General features: G+C 38.7%; 1 protein-coding gene across 2 annotated transcripts in view; it reads left to right on the forward strand.

The window, feature by feature from the left end:
- Sply (Sphingosine-1-phosphate lyase) overlaps positions 1–18186 on the forward strand; it is a 35556-nt gene extending 17370 nt beyond the window's left edge. For both annotated transcript variants that reach the window (XM_076208824.1, XM_076208829.1), the window contains exons 7-14: positions 5924–6053; positions 7262–7368; positions 7925–8134; positions 8333–8468; positions 9375–9477; positions 11280–11426; positions 13077–13197; positions 14084–18186. In XM_076208824.1, coding sequence (XP_076064939.1) covers positions 5924–6053; positions 7262–7368; positions 7925–8134; positions 8333–8468; positions 9375–9477; positions 11280–11426; positions 13077–13197; positions 14084–14206 — 1077 coding nt within the window. In that variant the 3' untranslated portion in view covers positions 14207–18186. The remainder of the gene's footprint in view (positions 1–5923; positions 6054–7261; positions 7369–7924; positions 8135–8332; positions 8469–9374; positions 9478–11279; positions 11427–13076; positions 13198–14083) is intronic.
- Positions 18187–20313: the final 2127 nt, after the last annotated feature.

The following is a 20313-nucleotide window of genomic DNA, read 5'->3' on the forward strand; positions in this document are numbered from 1 at the left end:
AGAAAGAGAGTTGATGATAGCAAATACAGTGTTTTGGAAGAAAGTCAAGCATAAGTACACATGGGAGAGGATGGTGGAGGGAAGGGTGGTAGATAGAGCGCTAATGGATTATGTAGTGGTAAATAGGATTATGATAGGATGAGTTAAGGATGTACATGTGCTAAGGGGAGAGGGTGGGGGAATATCAGATCATTTTTTGGTGGAAGGTAAGTTGAGAGTGGAGGATAGATGGAGAAAGAGGAAAGGGACAAAAGGTAGGGAGGTTCTTAGAGTGAACTCCTTGAATGAAAAGGAAAAGGAGAAGGAGTACAAAAAGAAGCTGAAGGAGGAGTGGGAGGGAGTAAAGGATGGAGCAGAGATGGGTGTGGAGGAGGAATGGGGATGGTTCAAGGAGGGAGTCTTAAAGTGTGCAAGGATGGTGTGTGGAACAAGAAGGACAGGGGGAAATAGAAGAAAGGGTAGTGAATGGTGGGATGAGGAAACAAAGAAGGTTGTAGAAGAGAAGAAGCGAGCATTCACAGATTGGTTACAAAAGAGGACAGGGGAGTCATATGAGACGTACAAAGAAAAGAAAAGAGAAGTAAAGCAAAAGGTAAAGGAGGCAAAGAGGAGAGCAGATGTGAAATGGGGTAAGAGTAAGACAGAAAAATTTGAAAGTAATGAAAAGATGTTTTGGATAGAAATTAAGAGAGGAAGAGAAGGCAAATCAAGTAGAGAAGAAAAGGTAAAAGGTACAGATGGAGAGATGATAATGGAGGAGAAGGCAGTAAGGGGAAGATGGGCAGAATATTTTGGGGAGTTGCTAAATGTGAAGGAGAATAGGGAAGGAAAGATAGCTGCAGTGGTAAAAGCAGAGAAAATGAGAGTGATGAGTGAGGAGAATGGAGGAGAAATAAAGAAGGATGAGGTGAAGGCAGTTGTAAAGATGATGAAAGCAGGTAAGGCACCTGGTCTGGATGGATGCCATGCAGAATGTCTGAAAAAGGGAGGTTCAGTGATGGTGGACTGGTTGGTGAGGTTATTTAATGTTTGCTGGAGAGAGGGTAGAGTACCGGAGGACTGGAGAAGTGCCTGTATAGTTCCTCTTTACAAGGGAAAAGGGGACAAGTGTGAATGTAGTAGTTTCAGAGGGATTAGCCTGTTAAGTGTAGTAGGGAAGGCTTATGGGAGGATCTTAATTGAGAGGATTAGGAGAGGAACAGAAGGAGTAATTGGTGAGGAACAGTGTGGATTTAGGACAGGTAGAGGTTGTGTAGATCAGATCTTTGTGGTAAGACAGATATGTGAGAAAGCTATAGGAAAGGGGAAGGATGTTTTTTTGGCTTTTATGGATCTGGAAAAGGCTTATGATGTGGATGTGCTGTGTCTTGCGACACTGCTTCTGACCCAGGGCGGTGGGCAGGGTGCAGGGGTGACCTGTCATCCAGGAGGTGCTCAGATGAGAGGGAGGGTGGGAGGGGTGTGGAGTGTATTTGGGGATGAAATGGGTGGGAGTGTTTTTATGCCTTTCCCTTTTTGGCTACCTCCCTTGGAAGGGGGAAAAAGCCTTGGTATATGTATGTATGTATGTATATATTTACACATATATATACATATATATATATATGTTTACATATGTATATATATATACATGTACAATTATACATAAATATATGTGTATATATATATACAGGTAAACGTCGACTTACGATGGCATTAGGTTTCGATAGAGCCATCGTAAGACGATCTCATCGTAAGTCGATCCCCACTCTGTTCCGTGGTCACTGTACCTAGCCTACCTGTATATTAACCACCAGAGATACTGAATATAGCCTATTAAACATGTACAGTAGTTTATTTAATTATTTTTATCCTTTTTACCATATTCAAACACTATAATATGTATTTTCAGTACGGGACTTAAATCTCGCGGGCAGCAGCCAATGCCAGCCGTACGACGTGACGTAATAATACTCGCATCATAAAATATAGTCACCGCTTATATCGATCGTTCTCTTTTTCACCCGCGAATTTTGAAAACCACAGAGAATGAATCATTTGAGAGAATGTAAAAACACAGGGGCGACTACAATAAATATAATCAAGACGCCGATATGGCAGCGTCGCGAATCCACTTGCTCCTCATGACGCATACGTGTGCGGCACCGTATGGAAGGGGTTAAATTATCATATCGTCGTCGTCGTCGTCGTCATCGTAAAGTCGAACAATCGTAAGTCGCGGCCATCGTAAGTCGACGTTTACCTGTATATGTATATGTATGTATATATATGTATATATATATATATATATATATATATATATATATATATATACAACCACTCCTCGTTTAACGACGTCAATTGGGACCAGTGCGCTGTTGTTAACCGAATTGGTCGTTAAGCGAAAGTGTATACATATACGTACATGTACTGTATGTACAATGTCCAGCAATACATGTATCTTTATTTTCGTGTATTTCCCTCTTTTATACAGTACATTAAAGCTTTATTTACGGTGGTTATGTTCCCGAAATTACCGTATATGACCAAATCCACGTATGCTGACATTCCATATTGAATACCGGGGTATTTTTTTAGTTTCGACCATGGGCGCAATATAGCAATAGAAAATTAATTATTAATTTTGTAAATTAAAATGTATCAACATAATATGCAATTTTGTGGGTGGAAATGAAAGTAAAAAATACCATGCTACAAGAAAATATGCTAATGAACAAAGTCAGTAGCATAGGATCGGGATGCCATCTAGTCGTTTGCCAACGTCTCTCACCACGACGACAACGAGGACGAGCCGGATGACATTTAATTTGCAGGTAATGATTTATCAAACACAGGTTAGGTTAGTTTAGTTTAGGTTAGGCGAATTTATCATCCTTTCATTTCCTCGACATCGGCATCTATCATAACAAACATGGTGTACCATTCGTCCGACATGACTTCGTTACTTACGAAATTTGTTTTAGCACCTTTTTTTTTATTTCCGCTCACAAAATTGCATATTACGTTGATACATTATAATTTACAAAATTAATAATTAATTTTCTATTGCTATATTGCGCCCATGGTCGAAACTAAAAATTTACCACTACCGGTATATATTGTACCCCAGGTAGTTTTTCCAGCTTGCAGGATGGTAATGTAGACCTAAGCTTCAGAACACTTTACCTCACAGCTAATATCCACCGTACAAGTTCATTTATAACATCATACAAATTTGCCTCAGCCAACTTAATTATCGTACACGACGTCGTAACTTCGGGAGATTTACGTTAAACGAATATTGGTCTGTCATAAAGCCCGTCGTTACTCCGAGTTGTTGTTAGCCGAGTAGGTCGTTAAACGAGGAGTGGGTGCATACACATGCGGATATACGGGATAGGAGGAAAGCTTCTCGGAGCTGTCAAGAGTTTTTATGAGAGTAGTCGAGCTTGTGTCAGGATTGGAAATAGAGAGAGTGAGTGGTTTGAGGTAAAGGTGGGACTTCATCAGGGATGCGTTATGTCACTCTGGCTGTTCAACTTGTACATGGATGGGGTGGTGCGAGAGGTGAATGCAAGGGTAGTGGGTCAGGGATTGGAGATGGTTAAGGAAAATGGAGAAAAGTGGGAGGTGAGCCAGCTGTTGTTTGCGGACGACACTGCGCTTGTGGCAGGATCGGAGGAGGTATTGAGGAAGTTGGTGACAGAGTTTGGGAGAGTGTGTGATAGAAGAAAGCTGAAGATAAATGTGGGTAAAAGTAAGGTGATGAGATGTACAAGGGGTGAAAGTGGCAGTAATCTGGAAGTGAGCATTAAGGGAGAGCAACTGGAGGAAGTGGATAGTTTTAGATATTTGGGTGCAAATGTGGCAGGAAAAGGTGGAGTGAAGGTGGAGGTAGAATGTAGATTGAGAGAAGCGAGTAAATGCCTTGGTGGTTTAAAAAATGTAATGAATAGAAATTTGGGAATGGATGCTAAGAGGAGACTGTATGAAGGAGTGATTGTGCCGACAGCACTGTATGGGGCAGAAATGTGGAACATAAGAGAGGAAGAGAGAAGGAACTTGAATGTGTTTGAGATGAAGTGTCTGAGAAGTATGATGGGGGTTACTAGGCTTGATAGAGTGAGAAATGAGGAGGTGAGGAGAAGAACGGGGGTGGAAAGGGAGCTGGGAGATAGGGTTGATGAAAGAGTATTAGGATGGTTTGGACACATGGAAAGAATGAGTGAAGAAAGACTAGTAAAGGAGGTATGGAAGGCAGATGTGGAGGGAGTGAACATGAGGGGACGTCCTAGGATGAGATGGATGGATGGGGTGAAGGGGGCTTTGGGGAAGAGGGGAATGTCTATTGAGGAAGGACGGGAGAGGACAAAAGACAGGGGTGAATGGAGAATGGTTGTATATGGAAAATGTTGTGATGCATGAGGTGGAATGGACCCCCCATCCATTCCACCTCATGGGGGGTGAGGTAGTGTGTGTGAGCAAAAATTTTGACGCAGCCCGAAGGGATTTCTCCCCGATTTAATGAAGCGGCCTTGCTGTGGATGTGCTGTGTCCTGCGACACTGCTTCTGACCCAGGGCAGTGGACAGGGTGCAGGGATGACCCGTCATCTAGGAGGTGCTAAGATGGGAGGGAGGGTGGAGGGGTGTGGAGTGTTTTCGGGGATGGAGTGGGTGGGAATGATTTTATGCCTTGTCCTTTTTGGCTACCTCCCTGGTAAGGGGGAAAAAGCCTTGGTATATGTATATATATATATGTATATATGTATATATATGTATATATATATATATGTGTATATATATGTATATATATGTATATGTATATATATGTATATATATGTATACATTTGTGTATATATATGTATATGTATATATGTATATATATATATATGTATATACATACATTTATATATTTCTATATGTATATGTATATATATATACATTATATATACATTTATATATATATATATATGTATATATATATCTATATATATTTATATATGTATATATTTTTATATATTTGTATATGTATATCTGTATAATATTTATATATGTATATATATATATATATATATATATATGTATATATATATGTATATATATATATATATATATATATATATATATATATATATTTATCTTGAACCCAATACCTCAGTAGTTGTAATGATACTGATAATTATTGCCTCAAAATTCAATGACTGGAAACTCAAAGCCCCACTGTGGCTGGCCAGTCTTTGGGCCCTTCCAGTGATTTCTGTGAAGAAATAGTGGCCTGTTGTCTATTATATTAGTGTAAGACTGCTTCGATGTCAATAGTCTATGGTAGTAGAAGGAAAGCAGTCACTGGGTATCAGCTATTTTTCCATGAAAAGATGGAGGGAATACAAAGGTAATAGAGAGAGATATCTTGAGCCTGGTCCAGAGACTGTCAGTTCCTCAGAGCACCCGCACCTCCCAGATGGAGGTGTGGCTGCTGATGGGTTTTGAAGACAGTTACATACATACATATACAAAGGCTTTTTCCCCCTTACAAGGGAGGTAGCTAAAAAACAAAGGCATAAAACCACTCCCACCCTCTCCATCTCCACATACTCCACTCCCATTCACCCCCTCCCTCCCTCTGATCTTGGTTCCTGGATGGTGGTTCATCCCTGCATCTTGCCCACTGCTCTGAGTCAGAAGACAGCTGGAAGGGAGATAATAGTCTTTGACATCAATCTTTCAGGAGCACCACTTACAGGGACGTGTTATTGGTCCCACATATCTGTAATTGCATTGCAAGCACTTCAGGAATCATTACTGAAGCTTAACCTTGGATTATGAAGTAGCTTTAGACAACTTAGTAGTTGGTGATAGAATAATTTTTTTTCTTCTTCTTTTATAATGTTTCACTTTGAGTACTACACTATACAGTATTTGTAATTCTTCTGCAAATCACAGATGACATCAGGAGGTACGGAGAGCATCATCATGGCCATCAAGGCATACCGAGAATATGCAAAAAATGTCAAGGGCATCAAGAATCCAGAAATTGTAGTTCCCATCACAGCACATGCTGCTTTTGATAAAGGTATTTCATGAGTAGTTTTTATCATCATGGTTTTCTTGAGTACATAGATATACATACTTACACCAATGGCTATTTTCCCCTTACAAGGGAAGTAGCCAAAAAACAAATGCTTAAAATCCACTCCCACCCATTCCATCCCCAAATACTCCACTCCCATTCACCCCCCTCCCTCCCTCTTTTCTTGGCTCCTCCTGGATGACAGGTCATCCCTGCATCTTGCCCAGTGCCCTGGGTCAGAAACAATGTAGCATGACACAGCACATCCACAGCAAGCCCACTTCATTTAATCGATGGCCCCCCATCTCTGTCCCCTCATGCAGAAAAAGAGAAGATGGGGGAGAAATCCCTTTGGGCTGCATCAAAATATCATTCACACATACTCCCCTACCCACTCCCTTCCATGCCTCCCAATACAATATATATGATATTGCATATGAGACTTTACTTTCTACTTTTACTGTGTTTTGCAACACTGCTTCTGACCCAGGGCAGTGGACAAGGTGCAGGGATGACCTGTCATCCGGGAGGTACTAAGATAAGAGGGAGGGTGGAGGGGTGTGGAGTGTATTTAGGGATGGAATGGGTGGGAATGATTTATGCCTTTTCCTTTTTGGCTACCTCCCTTGTAAGGAGGAAAAAGCCTTGGTATATGTATATGAGACTATCTATCTACCTGTCTGTATACCAAAGGCCTCTTCCCCCTTATAAGGGAGGTAGGCAGCCAAGGCATGCACCCATTCCACTCCTATCCACTGCCCATTTTTTTCACCTCATCTTAGCTTCTTGTGGATGTAGGGTCATCCTTGTCTCCTGCCCAGTGCCTAAGTTAGAAACAATGTAGCAAGACACAGCTCATCCACAGCAGGGCTGCATCATTTACACAGAGACCTTCCTTTCTTGTCCCCTCACAAAAAATAGAGAAGATGAGGTGAAATCCCTTTGGGTTGTGTCAAACTGTCGTCTATATACAATCATTCTCCACTCACACATATCCCCAGCCTAGTTGTGCCTAGCATTGTTAAATGGAGTAACTTACTTTTTTTCTACAGCAAGTCTCATCTTGTAGTAGCCTACCTCCAACTTGCCTCAGCTACCACTAACCAAATTTGTGAACAAATTCATGATGTGTATTTTTCATGTTTGTAATGAACTGGTTTTGAAGTACCTGTAATGGGTTCATACTTCTTTATGAATTACTTTATTTTTAGGATGCCAGCTACTTCACATAAGAATCAAACATATTCCGATTGATCCAGTGAGTATGAAGGTGGATGTAAATGCCATGGAGAAAGCCATCACAAAAAATACAATTATGGTAAGTTAAATGTAATATATGAAAAATGATTATTTTGATCTATTGACTGCATCTTAGAATTATTATGCCCATGAAATAACAGAAATATGCATTGCAATGAGAAAATAGTCTAATGTAGTTGTTCTGAGATAAAGCTTGTCTACCATATATTGTGACAGGTTATAACTATATATACATACATTTACCATAGGCTTTTTCCCCCCATAAAAGGGAGGTAGGCATAAAAACCATTCCCACCCATTCCATCCCTATCACACTTCACTCCCCTCCACCCTCTTCCCTCCCTCTTATCTTAGCACCTCCTGGGTGACGGGTCATCCCTGCATTTTGTCCGCTGCCCTGGGTCAGAAGCAGTGTCGCAAGGCACAGCACATCCACAATAAGGCCGCTTCATTAAATCGGTGACATCCCCCCCCCTCTCCGTCCCTTCATGCAGAAAAGGAGAAGACTGGGAGAAATCCCTTTGGACTGTGTCAAAATTTTCTCACACATACTCCGTCATCCCCCATCCCCCACCCATTCCACCTTACATTTTACATACGTTTTTTGTATGTAGTTGGCAGGTTCAGCTCCACAATTTCCCCATGGTGTAGTTGATCCTATTGAAGAGATTGCTGATCTTGGTGTTAAATATGATATCCCAGTTCATGTGGATGCCTGCCTAGGAGGATTTCTTATACCATTCATGAAAGAGGCTGGTTACTTGCTCCCACTTTTTGACTTCTGTGTTGAGGGTGTGACCAGTATATCAGCTGATACACACAAGGTATTTGATAAAATTTTATAAATTCATGGAAAAAAAAACATAAGTTTAAGAATGTTATACCTGGTTAATTTTTTGTGATCAAGATCTGTGTATTATTATTTGATATATGGTGTACACATTTAAGATGTATTTGATTACTATCAATATCACATGCAGTAATCACTTTACATTGATTTTTCCTTCAATACATCCCTACAGTATGGTTATGCTCCAAAAGGATCATCAGTGATAATGTACTCTGATGAAAAGTGGCGACATTATCAGTACTTTGTTTGCCCAGATTGGCCTGGCGGCATTTATGCAACATCGACTATATCTGGTTCAAGAGCAGGAGGTACCTGTGATAGTATTTGTAATGAGCTATAATTTGCATTATAGGGAAGGGATGGATTTCTCCCCGTCTTCTCCTTTCTGCATGAAGGGACGGAGAGGGGGGTCGCCGATTTATTGAAGCGGCCTTGCTGTGGATGTGCTGTGTTTTGCGACACTGCCTCTGACCCAGGGCAGTGGACAAGATGCAGGGATGACCCATCATCCTGGATGTGCCAAGATAAGAGGGAGGGTGGAGGGGAGTGGAGTGTATTTCGGGATGGAATGGGTGGGAATGGTTATTATGCCTTTTTCTTTTTGGCTACCTCCCTTGTAAGGAGGAAAGGGCCTTTGGTATATGAATGTATGTATGTATGTATAATTTGCATACATACATATACCAAAGGCTTTTTTCCCCCTTACAAGGGAGTTAGCCAAAAAACAAAGGCATAGAAACCACTCCCACCCATTCCATCCCTAATACACTCCAGTCCCCTCCACCCTCTTCCTTCTCTCTTATCTTGGCACCTCCTGGATGACAGATCATCCCTGCATCTTGTCCAGTGCCCTGGATCAGAAGCAGTGTCGCAAGACAGACAACTTCACAAAATTTCTTTGTTGTGTGATTGTGAGCGGAACAGGTGGCCATGTCTGATTTCCTTGGGCTGTAGGTCTCCTGCAAGAGAACTGGGGTAATGGGTTGATTGACTGATTGGTCATCCAGGAAGTCATTACCTGTGAAGTGAGATAACATAGGCAGGGAACCTCATCATCCATGTTATTCATGTCATACATGTTCCTTTCATTCCCTCCTGCATAAGTATCATGAAGCTTACACCTCATAACTTTCCTAGCATTACAGCAAGTTCATTTCCTGTGCATCCCTCTTATGGAACAAGTCATGTCAACTAAAAATGTATTTATTTTTCAGGTATCATAGCAGCTTGCTGGGCCTCTCTTATGTACCATGGACACTTAGGTTATGTGGAATATACCAAGAAGATCATTGATACAACAAAATTGATCGAGAAAGGGTAGGTTTGTTATCATTATTTCAAATACTTCCATGACATTGTTTTCTCAGAAACAGAGTGGCATTACATGTTTCATCTACTCTGTCAGCTTTTAGTCAGTTAAATTTTTCTTTGATGAAGCTTAGAGAATACTCAAGACTACAGAAAAAGCATACGTCAGTATATCTCTGAAAGTATAAACATGATAAAAAAGCCTTTAACATTTTATTTGATCATGTGAAGGCTCTTTTTCTACAAAGTAGAGTATTGTAAGATTTTTTTTAACCTCACCTTTTGTTGAGGAAGGATGGGAGAGGACAGAAGATAGGGGTGAATGGAGAAAGGTTGTGTATGGATGATGCTGTGATGCATGAGTGGGTGGGGGATGGGGGTGAGGGAGTATGTATGAGAAATAAATTGACGCAGCCTGAAGGGATATCTCCCCTTCTTCTCCTTTTCTGCATGAGGGGACGGAGAGGAGGGGTCGCCGAATTAATGAAGCTGCCTTGCTGTGGATGTGCTGTGTCTTGCGACACTGCTTCTGACCCAGGGCAGTGTGCAGGATGCAGGGATGACCCATCATCCAGGAGGTGCCAAGATGAGAGGGAGGGAAGAGGGTGGAGGGGTGTGGAGTGAGTAGGGGATGGAATGGGTGGGAGTGGTTTCTGTGCCTATTTCTTTTTGGCTACCTCCCGTGTAAGGGGGAAAAAGCCTTTGGTATATGTATGTATGTATGTAATTTGTATTTTTCCATAAGAGATGTTAATTGTTATACAATGAGTCACCTTATGATCATTTTTCATGAAATGGAAAGTGATTGTGCAATGAAGTATACCTGTATGTGCCAGCCACAGGTTTACCTATGGTGTTAAGGGAAAAAAGAGTGAAGTCTTTGAGGTTGTAAAAGAAATTTAAAGAGGATAGTAGAAAGTAAGAATAGTGGAAGTTAGAAGTGATTCCAGATTTTTCCATGAGAGATTAGTTCTAATTGTAAGAAAATACTAGGTTACTCTGGTCCATAGTGGTATCACAAAGGCCTCTGAAGTATTAGCTCTGTAAGATTTACCAGTCAATAACGTATACTAAATAAAAAATAATAAATAGATAAATAAATGGGGATGGGGCATTAGCTATAACAGCTCTTATAGGTAATTGTGCATGGATGATATTTAAATGCAGTCATACAAAGCCCTCTGTGAGGGGCACCATCCTAGCCCTCCAGTAGAGGGGAGTTTGTGACATTAAACCATGTCATTGTCATCAAATGGATTTCTCCCCATTTTTCTCTATTTTCCATATGAGAGGAGGATGGAGAGGGGGGTCACCATGTAAGTGAAGTGGCCCTGCTATGGATGTACTATGTCTTGCTGCATAGTTTCTGACCCAGGGCAGTAGGTAGGAGACAGGGATAACCCTTCATTCACGATGAGATAAGATAAAAGGGGAACATGAATAGTGGATGAGAGTGGAATGGATGGGAGTGGGTGTGTGACTTTTACTTGTGTTGTTTGTTCAACAAATGGTGGCAGTGGTGGGATTCGAACCCACACCTCTGTAGAGATTGGTTTTAGGCACCAGTCTCTTCGGAGGCATGGGTTCGAATCCCACCGCTGCCACCATTTGTTGAACTCCCTTATAAGGCAGAAGCCCATGGTATATAGATAGATAGAATAGCTATAACATCGTTAGATATCCAATTCTACCCTTTTGCCTCGACCTTTACAAGGTGAAAGAACCTCAAAGAAAAATAGAATTATTTGCCATTAACCAAATTTGTTGGTTTGCTCCCCAAGAGATTAACATGAAGTCTTCTCTGCTCATAGATGCCGTACGATCCCTGGTATAAAGGTGATGGGTAAACCTGATGTCAGTATTGTTGCTTTGGGTTCTGATGACTTCAACATCTACATGCTCTCTGATGGAATGAGCAAGAAGGGTTGGAACCTCAATGCTCTGCAGTTCCCTCCATGGTAAGATTTTTCCAATGTCTTGTTTTACTGGGGTCTCTTAGATTTTTTTTTTTTTTTTTTTTTTTTTTTTTTTTTTTTTTTTTTTTTTTTTTTTTTTTTTTTTTTTTTTTTTTTTTTTTTTTTTTTTTTTTTATTCAATGGTAATCTTAACTATCTTTATTGCTTATGCTTTGATTTGTGAAATCACTGTAATTTTTTGTTATTGCCTAGTCTCTTTGTCACTTTTTGTACAAATTCTCCAATATTCATCCTTTACTTCCCCCCCTTTTTTTTTGTCTTTTAGGCTTCTTTATGATTATTATTTAAACCTAATCTGCATTATTATTTTTTTTTGTCTCTCAGGCTTCTTTATTTATGTAATCCTTCTAATCTGCATTATTATTTTTTCTTCTCTCATACATAGGCTTTTCTAGGAATAGGTATTTGTTAGTGGTGGCCTAGGAAAATAGGTAGCATAGAGAGTCATGTCCCTGCTGCCCATTTTCAAAACTTGTTAACCTTCTCACCTCTAGCTGGAGGTGCAACCTCAAGGTATTGGCACTTGGTATCTGGATCAGGCCCAGTATCTCTCTGACAGCTATCCACCTAAGGAGAGTGGCCAAATGAAAGTGTACTTTGACTCTTTATAGGAGAATCAATCAGTTGTTGCTCCAAGTTTCGCCAACTGAAACCCCACAATTGGCAATGGTCCTGGGTCTCTCTTATATCTCTCTCTGGGAAGAAGCTTCAAATGATCTCTGCCTTGTCAGTGGGACTGTTTCTATGACACTAGTTGAAAGTAGTAGAAGGAGGGGAGTAGTTACCAGTTGTTAGCTCTCCTTGTGTTTAAAGTAGGAGGAAATACTGATGAAATTGATGGTGAGATCTTGGGCCTGGTCCAAAGAACAAGTATGAGCCTCTTGGGGCTGCATCTTCAACCACTTTGGTACAATGACGCCTATGTAGGGATCATGAGGCACGAGTGGGAACACGAGGAGGCTGACATTGGCTTCTTGATTATATATATATTTTTTGTAGATGTACATAGGTTACCCCCAGAATCTGTGAACTGGTTTGATCACGTTTTCGGTTTATTATTACTCAGAGTAAAAGAGAAAGAATAATACAGCAGTGACTTTATATTTTATAATGCAAGTAGTATGATGTGGTGTACATATGGCAGCTGATGCTGCACATGAGAATTTGACTTGTACTGAAGTGGTTAAATGAAACCAAGGAAATTTACATGGTTTGAAGATGGATAGCAGTGAGATGCCTCTCTCTGACGTCCCTCTCGCAGGACCACCTTGTGCAGATGCCCATTGTCAATCCCTTGCAGGAGAAAAATACAGAAAGGGGAATTCCCAGTCTTCTTATTCTACACCATTTAGTTGCCTTCTATTACTCATGTGGAGACTATGATTGTAGTAGGAAACATATTCTTGTGATATTACTATAATCCTCAGGCCTATTGTCACCAGTTTTCTCATAAGTTATTTGTGCATAAAGATTTATTTTTTCATATCTATGCATGTACTTTTTAAGTGAAGATTAACAATAACAAAAGGAGTTTTTATTTTCTGTTTTAATCTTAACATGTCTGTGTGTTACAAAATATTTTTTCCTTCTTTAATATGTTACAAAATTTTCTTCTTTATTTTTTTTCTATAGCATCCATATTGCTGTGACTGTCCTACATACTCAACCTGGTGTGGTAGAAAAGTTTGTCAATGATGTTACAGAAATTGCAACGGAAATTATGAAAAACCCTCCCAAGGAGCTTGGTGGAAGTGTGAGTATTTGTTTTGTTAAAAGTAATCAGAAAATACACAAATCAAAACATTAAGAATAATGAAAGAGTACACTAAAATCACCACATTAAAACATCTACATATAGAAACTAAAAAGCCTCTGCACACGAAAGTGATAGCCCTCAAGCCCACCCATCCATCCCATTGTATAACACAAGCTCGACCACCTGATTAAATATATATATATATATATATATATATATATATAAATCAGCAGTATATTACTGAAACATCTACAACAACTTACCACTTGCACCATGCAATACATCCATACAAAAAAATACATTTATATCACAAAACAAACACTCCCTGCTCAAACAAATTTCCTCATCCCCCCTGACAGCCCAACAGAGAAATCTCTTTCATGACAAGAAAGAACCACACAAACACAACTGCATTCAGGCCACCATCCAGATTTAAATAAATTCTTGGTCATTGCTGCAAATTGCCCCAGATGCAGTCACACTGAAGACAATGAATAATTCATCCTTTGCCCTACACTAGTCTTACCCAGAAAACAACACAATATCTCTTACTTTAGGGCCAGTCCAGTGAGTGTTGCCATTTACCTGGGGTAACAGACTGATTGATTGTTTTGTTGAAAGGGAAAACTGAAAGTTAATATATCAAAGAGTAAGGTAGTGATGGTATCCAAGAATAAAGGTGAGGGTCTGGATTGGTTTTGAAGATGTCTATCTTGAAAACCCACCAATTAATGGGTACCCATGATTGGTCCATTATTGTACCTTAATAATAGATTCCTAAATCAGTAAAAATTGCCCTTGGTAACATTCCATTCATATATGGAAAAGTATGAAGATTATTTATTCATTGTTTATAATACTCCATTTTACATGGAACTTTCAGGCAGCAATTTATGGAATGGCTCAAAGTGTACCGGATCGCTCCCTAGTTGGCGAGATGGCTTGGTGTTACTTAGATGCTGTGTATTCCACCCGTGCAAGTGAAAAAGAGAAGAACCAGATGTGAATAGGATACCAAAAGAGAACTACAGTTACTTATATGTACAGGAAATGAACAAGTTAAGGCTACATGTAGAATAGGTCAGTTAGTTTAAAAAACTATCTGAAAGCTGTAAGAAAATTGTGAAAGTGAAGTAGCTGTTAGACCTTTTTGTAGTACATCAGCTATTTGATTTTTGTTATTTTGTTTCTTGTTGGAAACCATTTCCAGTGAAAGAAAACCAGTGATGTTACGAGATAGTGCAGAAACTGCAGATTCATGACTAAAATAACATAGATACCTGTGACAGCAGTGATGAACTAAAGAAATTATATATATTTTATTTAACTCTATTATTATTAAATTTATGTTATAGAATATAGTTACGAAACTGGAGTTAATACCTGATTGACATGCAGAAGTACTTACTACCTTTTTTTAATTACTGTATGTGTATGAATATATGTGTCTTTACCTATTTGTAGTGTATAGGGTTGGAGCAATGCTCATGAGGTCCTATCTCTTTTCCTCCATTTGTCAAATCTTATCTTAAATTCTTTTATAGTGTTGGCTTAGGTTATATTTTCATCCAACTTATTGCACAAGTCTATACTTTTATGTGGAAAGTTATACTTCTCATCATCTGTTAAACAGGTGTTTGTATCAGTTTTTTACTGTGACCTTTATGTCTCACCCTCATGGTTTTGCTGATGTATTTGTCAAGTAACAAGGTCTTCAGTAAATGTACTCTCTGGAGCCACTATAGGAATGACTTTAATGTGTGGTGCATAATTGTGTAGATAAGTAGATTGGCTCCTTGTCATAGAATTGTATCAACAGGGGCTGCTTTTTTTTAATACCAAAACATTTTTTTTAATCATTCTTAGTGCCTTTATATGATACATTGACCAAACAGCCAGATCATGAGATATATACTCAAAAGATTCATAAAAAAATCCATCACAACAGTAAAGTAGAATATTTTTTAATAACATGATAATAACTGTGCCCTTAGGTTCCGATTTGAAACCCACAGGCCTACAATAGCCAGCATTGGTTCCTAAGATCTTGCATAGATCTCACTTAGAAGAAACATGGACCTGTTTCTGTATCACCACCTAGTGGGAGGAGGGGAGTAGTGTCCTTGTGTAGAAAAAAAAAGTGCATGTTCATACAGAGAAGTGTAGTCGTGTTTGTTTACTGCTATAAGTCATGGCTTTGGAAGTTTGTTGCAAGAAAAGCCACAACCGTGATGTGTATGTGCATTTCTTAACCAAAGATTTTACTGGAGCCACTAACCATTCCTTTGGACATGAAACACTAAATGAATGACATCCCAATACTTTTTCATCAAAGTTACCTTTGATGAAAAAGTATTGGGATGGTTTGGACACGTGGGAAGAATGAATGAAGAAAGATTAGTAAGTGTGGAAGCCGGGCAGAGTTAGATGGAGTGAACATGAGTGGACGACCAAGGATGAGATGGATGGATGTGGTAAAAGGGGCATTGAGCAAGAGAGGGTTGTCTGTTGAGGAAGGAAGGGAGAAGGCAGAAGATAGGGGCGAGTGGAGAATGGCTGTGTATGGATGATACTGTGATACATGGAAGGGAGTAGGTGGGTGATTGTGGGGGTTAGGGAGTGGTTATGTGTGAATAATATTTTGATGCAGCCTGAAGGGATTTCCCCCCATCTTCAATGTTACTGTGTGAGGGGACGGAGAGGAGGGTCGCCGATATGAAATGGCTTTGCCATGGATGTGCTCTGTCTTGCTGCATTGCTTCTGACCCAGGACAATGGGTGAGATGCAGGGATGACCCATCATCCAGTAGGAGCCAAGATGAGAGGGAGGGAGGGAAGGAGGGGTGGGGAATGGGTGGGATTAGAATTATACCTTTTGACTTTGGCTACCTCCCTTGTAAGGAGGAAGAGCCCTTGGTATATGTATATTTGTATAAAGGTAACTTTGATTTCATAAACTATTTTGGTCCTTAGGGTAACTATCCTCATAGCTAATTGCAATATCTTATTTTATTTATTTTTATTTATTTTATTATTATTATTATTATTATTATTATTTTTTTTTTAGAATTTGATCAGATCCTTCTGTGCCAGAAATTGAAACTCCTGAGCCTTCATACCATATGGTCATTGCTCTATAATAACAACATTTTATCATAAATATTATCATCTACTTGTATCTTTTTGTTGGTTCCATTTGTTTTTATTTTTCTGTGTCAATCCCTACCTTATGTTGTAACTTTTCTTGATATTGTTTTCCATTTTTTCTTCAAACTATTATAATTTCCTGCTCTCACACAATTCAGTAAATTTTCATATATCACCTCACATGGGATATTGATTGCATGAGTTTAATTTAGTTAGCATTTTAGGTCATTGAGATAACCCTACGAACCAAAGCTATACAGCACAAGTTTTTGATTCGAAACCAATTCCATTCAAAGATGTGTGCTGATCACTTTTCTTTCATATCTTCTTTCTGCAGTCCTCTTTAATTTCTACTTTATTAACCGTATGACTTCTCATCATTATCCCCTAGTACTCTGTGATGGAGGGCAAGCATACCATAAGTGTGTTTCTGCGCATGTCATAAAAAGCAACAAACTGATGCAGAATGCGGGACCCAAGGATCCCCGTTATCATGTTTATTTGTTTTTCCTAATGGTCAGGGGATAGAGTAATTTTTGGATCAGTCATAAGGTTTTTGTATGCGAACGTGTGTGTGTGTGTGAATGTATACACACCGTATTTACTAGCGTATTACATTTGTTCATGTAAGCGGTTATCCTATGTACATTGTCAAAACTGCATGTAATTAGCGGTATTACAAAGAAATATGATCATAATAACTAGCCCATTTAAACACTGTTTTTCATACTTGAATACTTTTACAGTTGAATAAGCACTAGAAGAAACAGTTTTTTTTCTGGTATTATTAAAACAGCGACATAATTCAAAATAGTCTTTGTCAGTATTTTATTTTGTACACGATGAAAATAATGAAAATTTTAAATACAATAACATTATATGTTATGTTTAAAAAGAAAAAATATATAAATTTTTGATAATAGTCTTTGTCAGTATTTTATTTTGTACACTATGAAAATAATGAAAATTTTAAATACAATAACATAGGTATATGTTATGTTTAAAAAGAAAAAAATATATAAATTTTAGTTAAGATAGCGTGCAATTAAATGTACTATATGTACTGGGAGAGTGGAGTAGTAGTCTACTGTTTGGCGTGACCGGGTGATTTGCATTTCTTTCATCATCGTTATACAGGGGCAGTAAACAGTAACTTTGTCAATAGATACTCATTAACAAGTGTATTAATTTGTAATGTGCTATATCATTAGTAATTCATTAGCTTTGCAAATAGTGGTAAATGGTTTCGAGAGGGGATTCGTAAAATAGCGAGGCGGTTGAAACCTAATCCTCGGCACCTTGGGAGGATCCACTGTAAAGATAAAGGATTCAAAACATATGATTTGTGTTATCGATAACACATAGGTAGTGAGGCGCGTAACTTCGGTCGTAGCAGTGACTTATAGGAATCTGAGAAATTGCGGTATTCGAACCCACAACTGAATATGTAATCGGTATACATCCTATTAAGCCAACATCGCACATTAACACATCGGTATCAATTTTATAGAAATAATTGGAATATAATGAAATGTTTGTCAATTAAAGATAGCGAAATGTATAGTGTGTAGGTTGAAAGCAAGATTCAAATGAAGTCTTGTTACATGACGGGGAACTTGAACAACTTTTTCATAATAGGACAATTTCACAGGTAAATGTCTGTTACTATAGAAATGAACATTTTTATTGTGTGAATAAAACAGTCGGCATAACTTAGAAACAAACATTGCCAATATTTTTCGTGCAGTGATTTATTAAAAATGGCATCGCCCAAAGTATTTTGACCGTGTCGATTATCGCAACGAAGTTACTTTTCTCAATAGTGTGATATGTGACATATACAAATAAAAAAGGTAAGTGGTTCACGAGATATGAATTGTGTTATCAGTGATGGAAATATTAATTCAAATACAAGTTGAATGAATTTATAATGGTAAACATAGCGAAAGCTGGTAACGGTCAACATTGAAAGACAATAAATAGCAAAACCGTTACAGCTAAGCTGAAAGTAAGTATTGCACCTAATTTTTTATGTATGTCATAAATATATATATATATATATATATATATATATATATATATATATATATATATATATATATATATATGTATGTATATGACATTGTGACAGGTAATTTGAATTACCATATTTTTTAAACTCTGGGTAGGACCCCTAAGAATATATTTGCATAATTACTAAATAAAGACTGATGTGCAATGGATGGTTTTATTACCAATCATGGATAGAAATGTTGAACAGCAGTTGTAAGGAGAGTATAATCACTGATGATAAGTTGAGAACAAATACAAGTTTGTTGCATATGTAAATATAATTGAATTACGCGTGTTTATTCTTATTATTATCATTTTATATATATATATATGCAATAAAAACACTAGGAGCGTGTGTTCACAAATGCGTAACCACTAGGAAAAGTAAACTAACGAAGCAGAGCGCTTTCGTATAATTACATCTTCAGTGCGCATATATATATATATATATATATATATATATATATATATATATATATATATATATATATATATGTGTGTGTGTGTGTGTGTGTGTGCAACACTGGGTCCCAGTGATTAGAGATACATTTTAACCACAATGCACATTAATTCTAAGCCATCAACATAGGGAGACCCGATGGAGGCTAACATGCAGGAATTGAAATGCGGTACTGCCAAGGACTCTAATTCGGCTAGCGCATGACAAGTGTTGTAGTGACTTACCGATTACGCTATCTCTCTTGATAGCGTAACCAGTAAGTCACTACAGCACTTGTCATGCGCTAGCCGAATTCGAGTCCTTGGCAGTACCGCATTTCAATTCCTGCATGTTAGCCTCCATCGGGTCTCCCTATGTTGATGGCTTAGAATTAAAGTGCATTGTGGTTAATATATATATATATATATATATATATATATATATATATATATATGTATATACTTTTACTCCAGTGGCTATCAGGACTGCAGTCCCGTCACCGCTTTCACTATGCCTCTCCAGACCAATCTGTCCTTCGCTGTTTCCTTCCAATTTTGTAGGTCAGGGTTAATGCGGTCCACGTCATTCGCCACTCCATCGCTCCACCGGTACCTAGGTCTTCCCAGGGGGCGTGTACCCCTTATAATTTCATCCATCACCATTTTTGGCCATCTTGTTGGCTCCATCCTGCCAGTGACCGGCCCAACTTGCCCTTCTCCCACTTGCGACATTATGCAGCATTTGTTGTCCTGTCTTTTCTCTAATTTCTTTTGTGTCTTCGTCTCCATTCTCCCGATTCCGCATCATACATTGGGCCCAGAATTCTTCTAATGATGGTGTTTTCAAAGATTTCAAGTTTTCTTTTTCTTTGGTCAATGTCCAAGTCTCACAACCATATAACACTGTTGGTTAAATTACAATGTTGTATGTTCTCATTTTCTTCTTGCTAACCTTTCTGCTTCTCATGATGGTAGAGAGAACATGGTAGCATCTGTTTCCTGCTGCAATTATTTCATTTATTTCAAGGTTCATCTCATTTCTTTCCGTTACAAGGGCTCCTAAGTATTTGAATTTGTCTGCATAGTGCACACACACACACACACGCACGCTCGGTGGCGCGGTTGTTAGAGTCTCAGACTGTCAGTACGGCGGTGCCGGCGGTACCTGGTTCGAATCCTGTCCAGGGCTGAAATTATTTCAGTATCGCTGCGCTTCGAGTCGTTACTCCAACTCTCGTGTGCGGGGAGTTGGGTGTGTGTGTGCGTGTAAGGTCATAGCATTACCCATAAATCGGTCATACGACCTCTAAGCTCTCTTCCGGGAGGTAAATAGCTGTCGATCACGAGTCCAACACGTGATCCAAAGACCAAGGTGAAGCACACACACACATTGTGTGTGTATATATATATATATATATATATATATATATATATATACATATATATATATTATCATTATTATTTTTATTTTTACCA

The sequence above is a fragment of the Oratosquilla oratoria genome, chromosome 2 (assembly GCF_046742065.1).
Source record: "Oratosquilla oratoria isolate Oo_2021 chromosome 2, ASM4674206v1, whole genome shotgun sequence".
NCBI classification, from domain to species: domain Eukaryota; kingdom Metazoa; phylum Arthropoda; class Malacostraca; order Stomatopoda; family Squillidae; genus Oratosquilla; species Oratosquilla oratoria.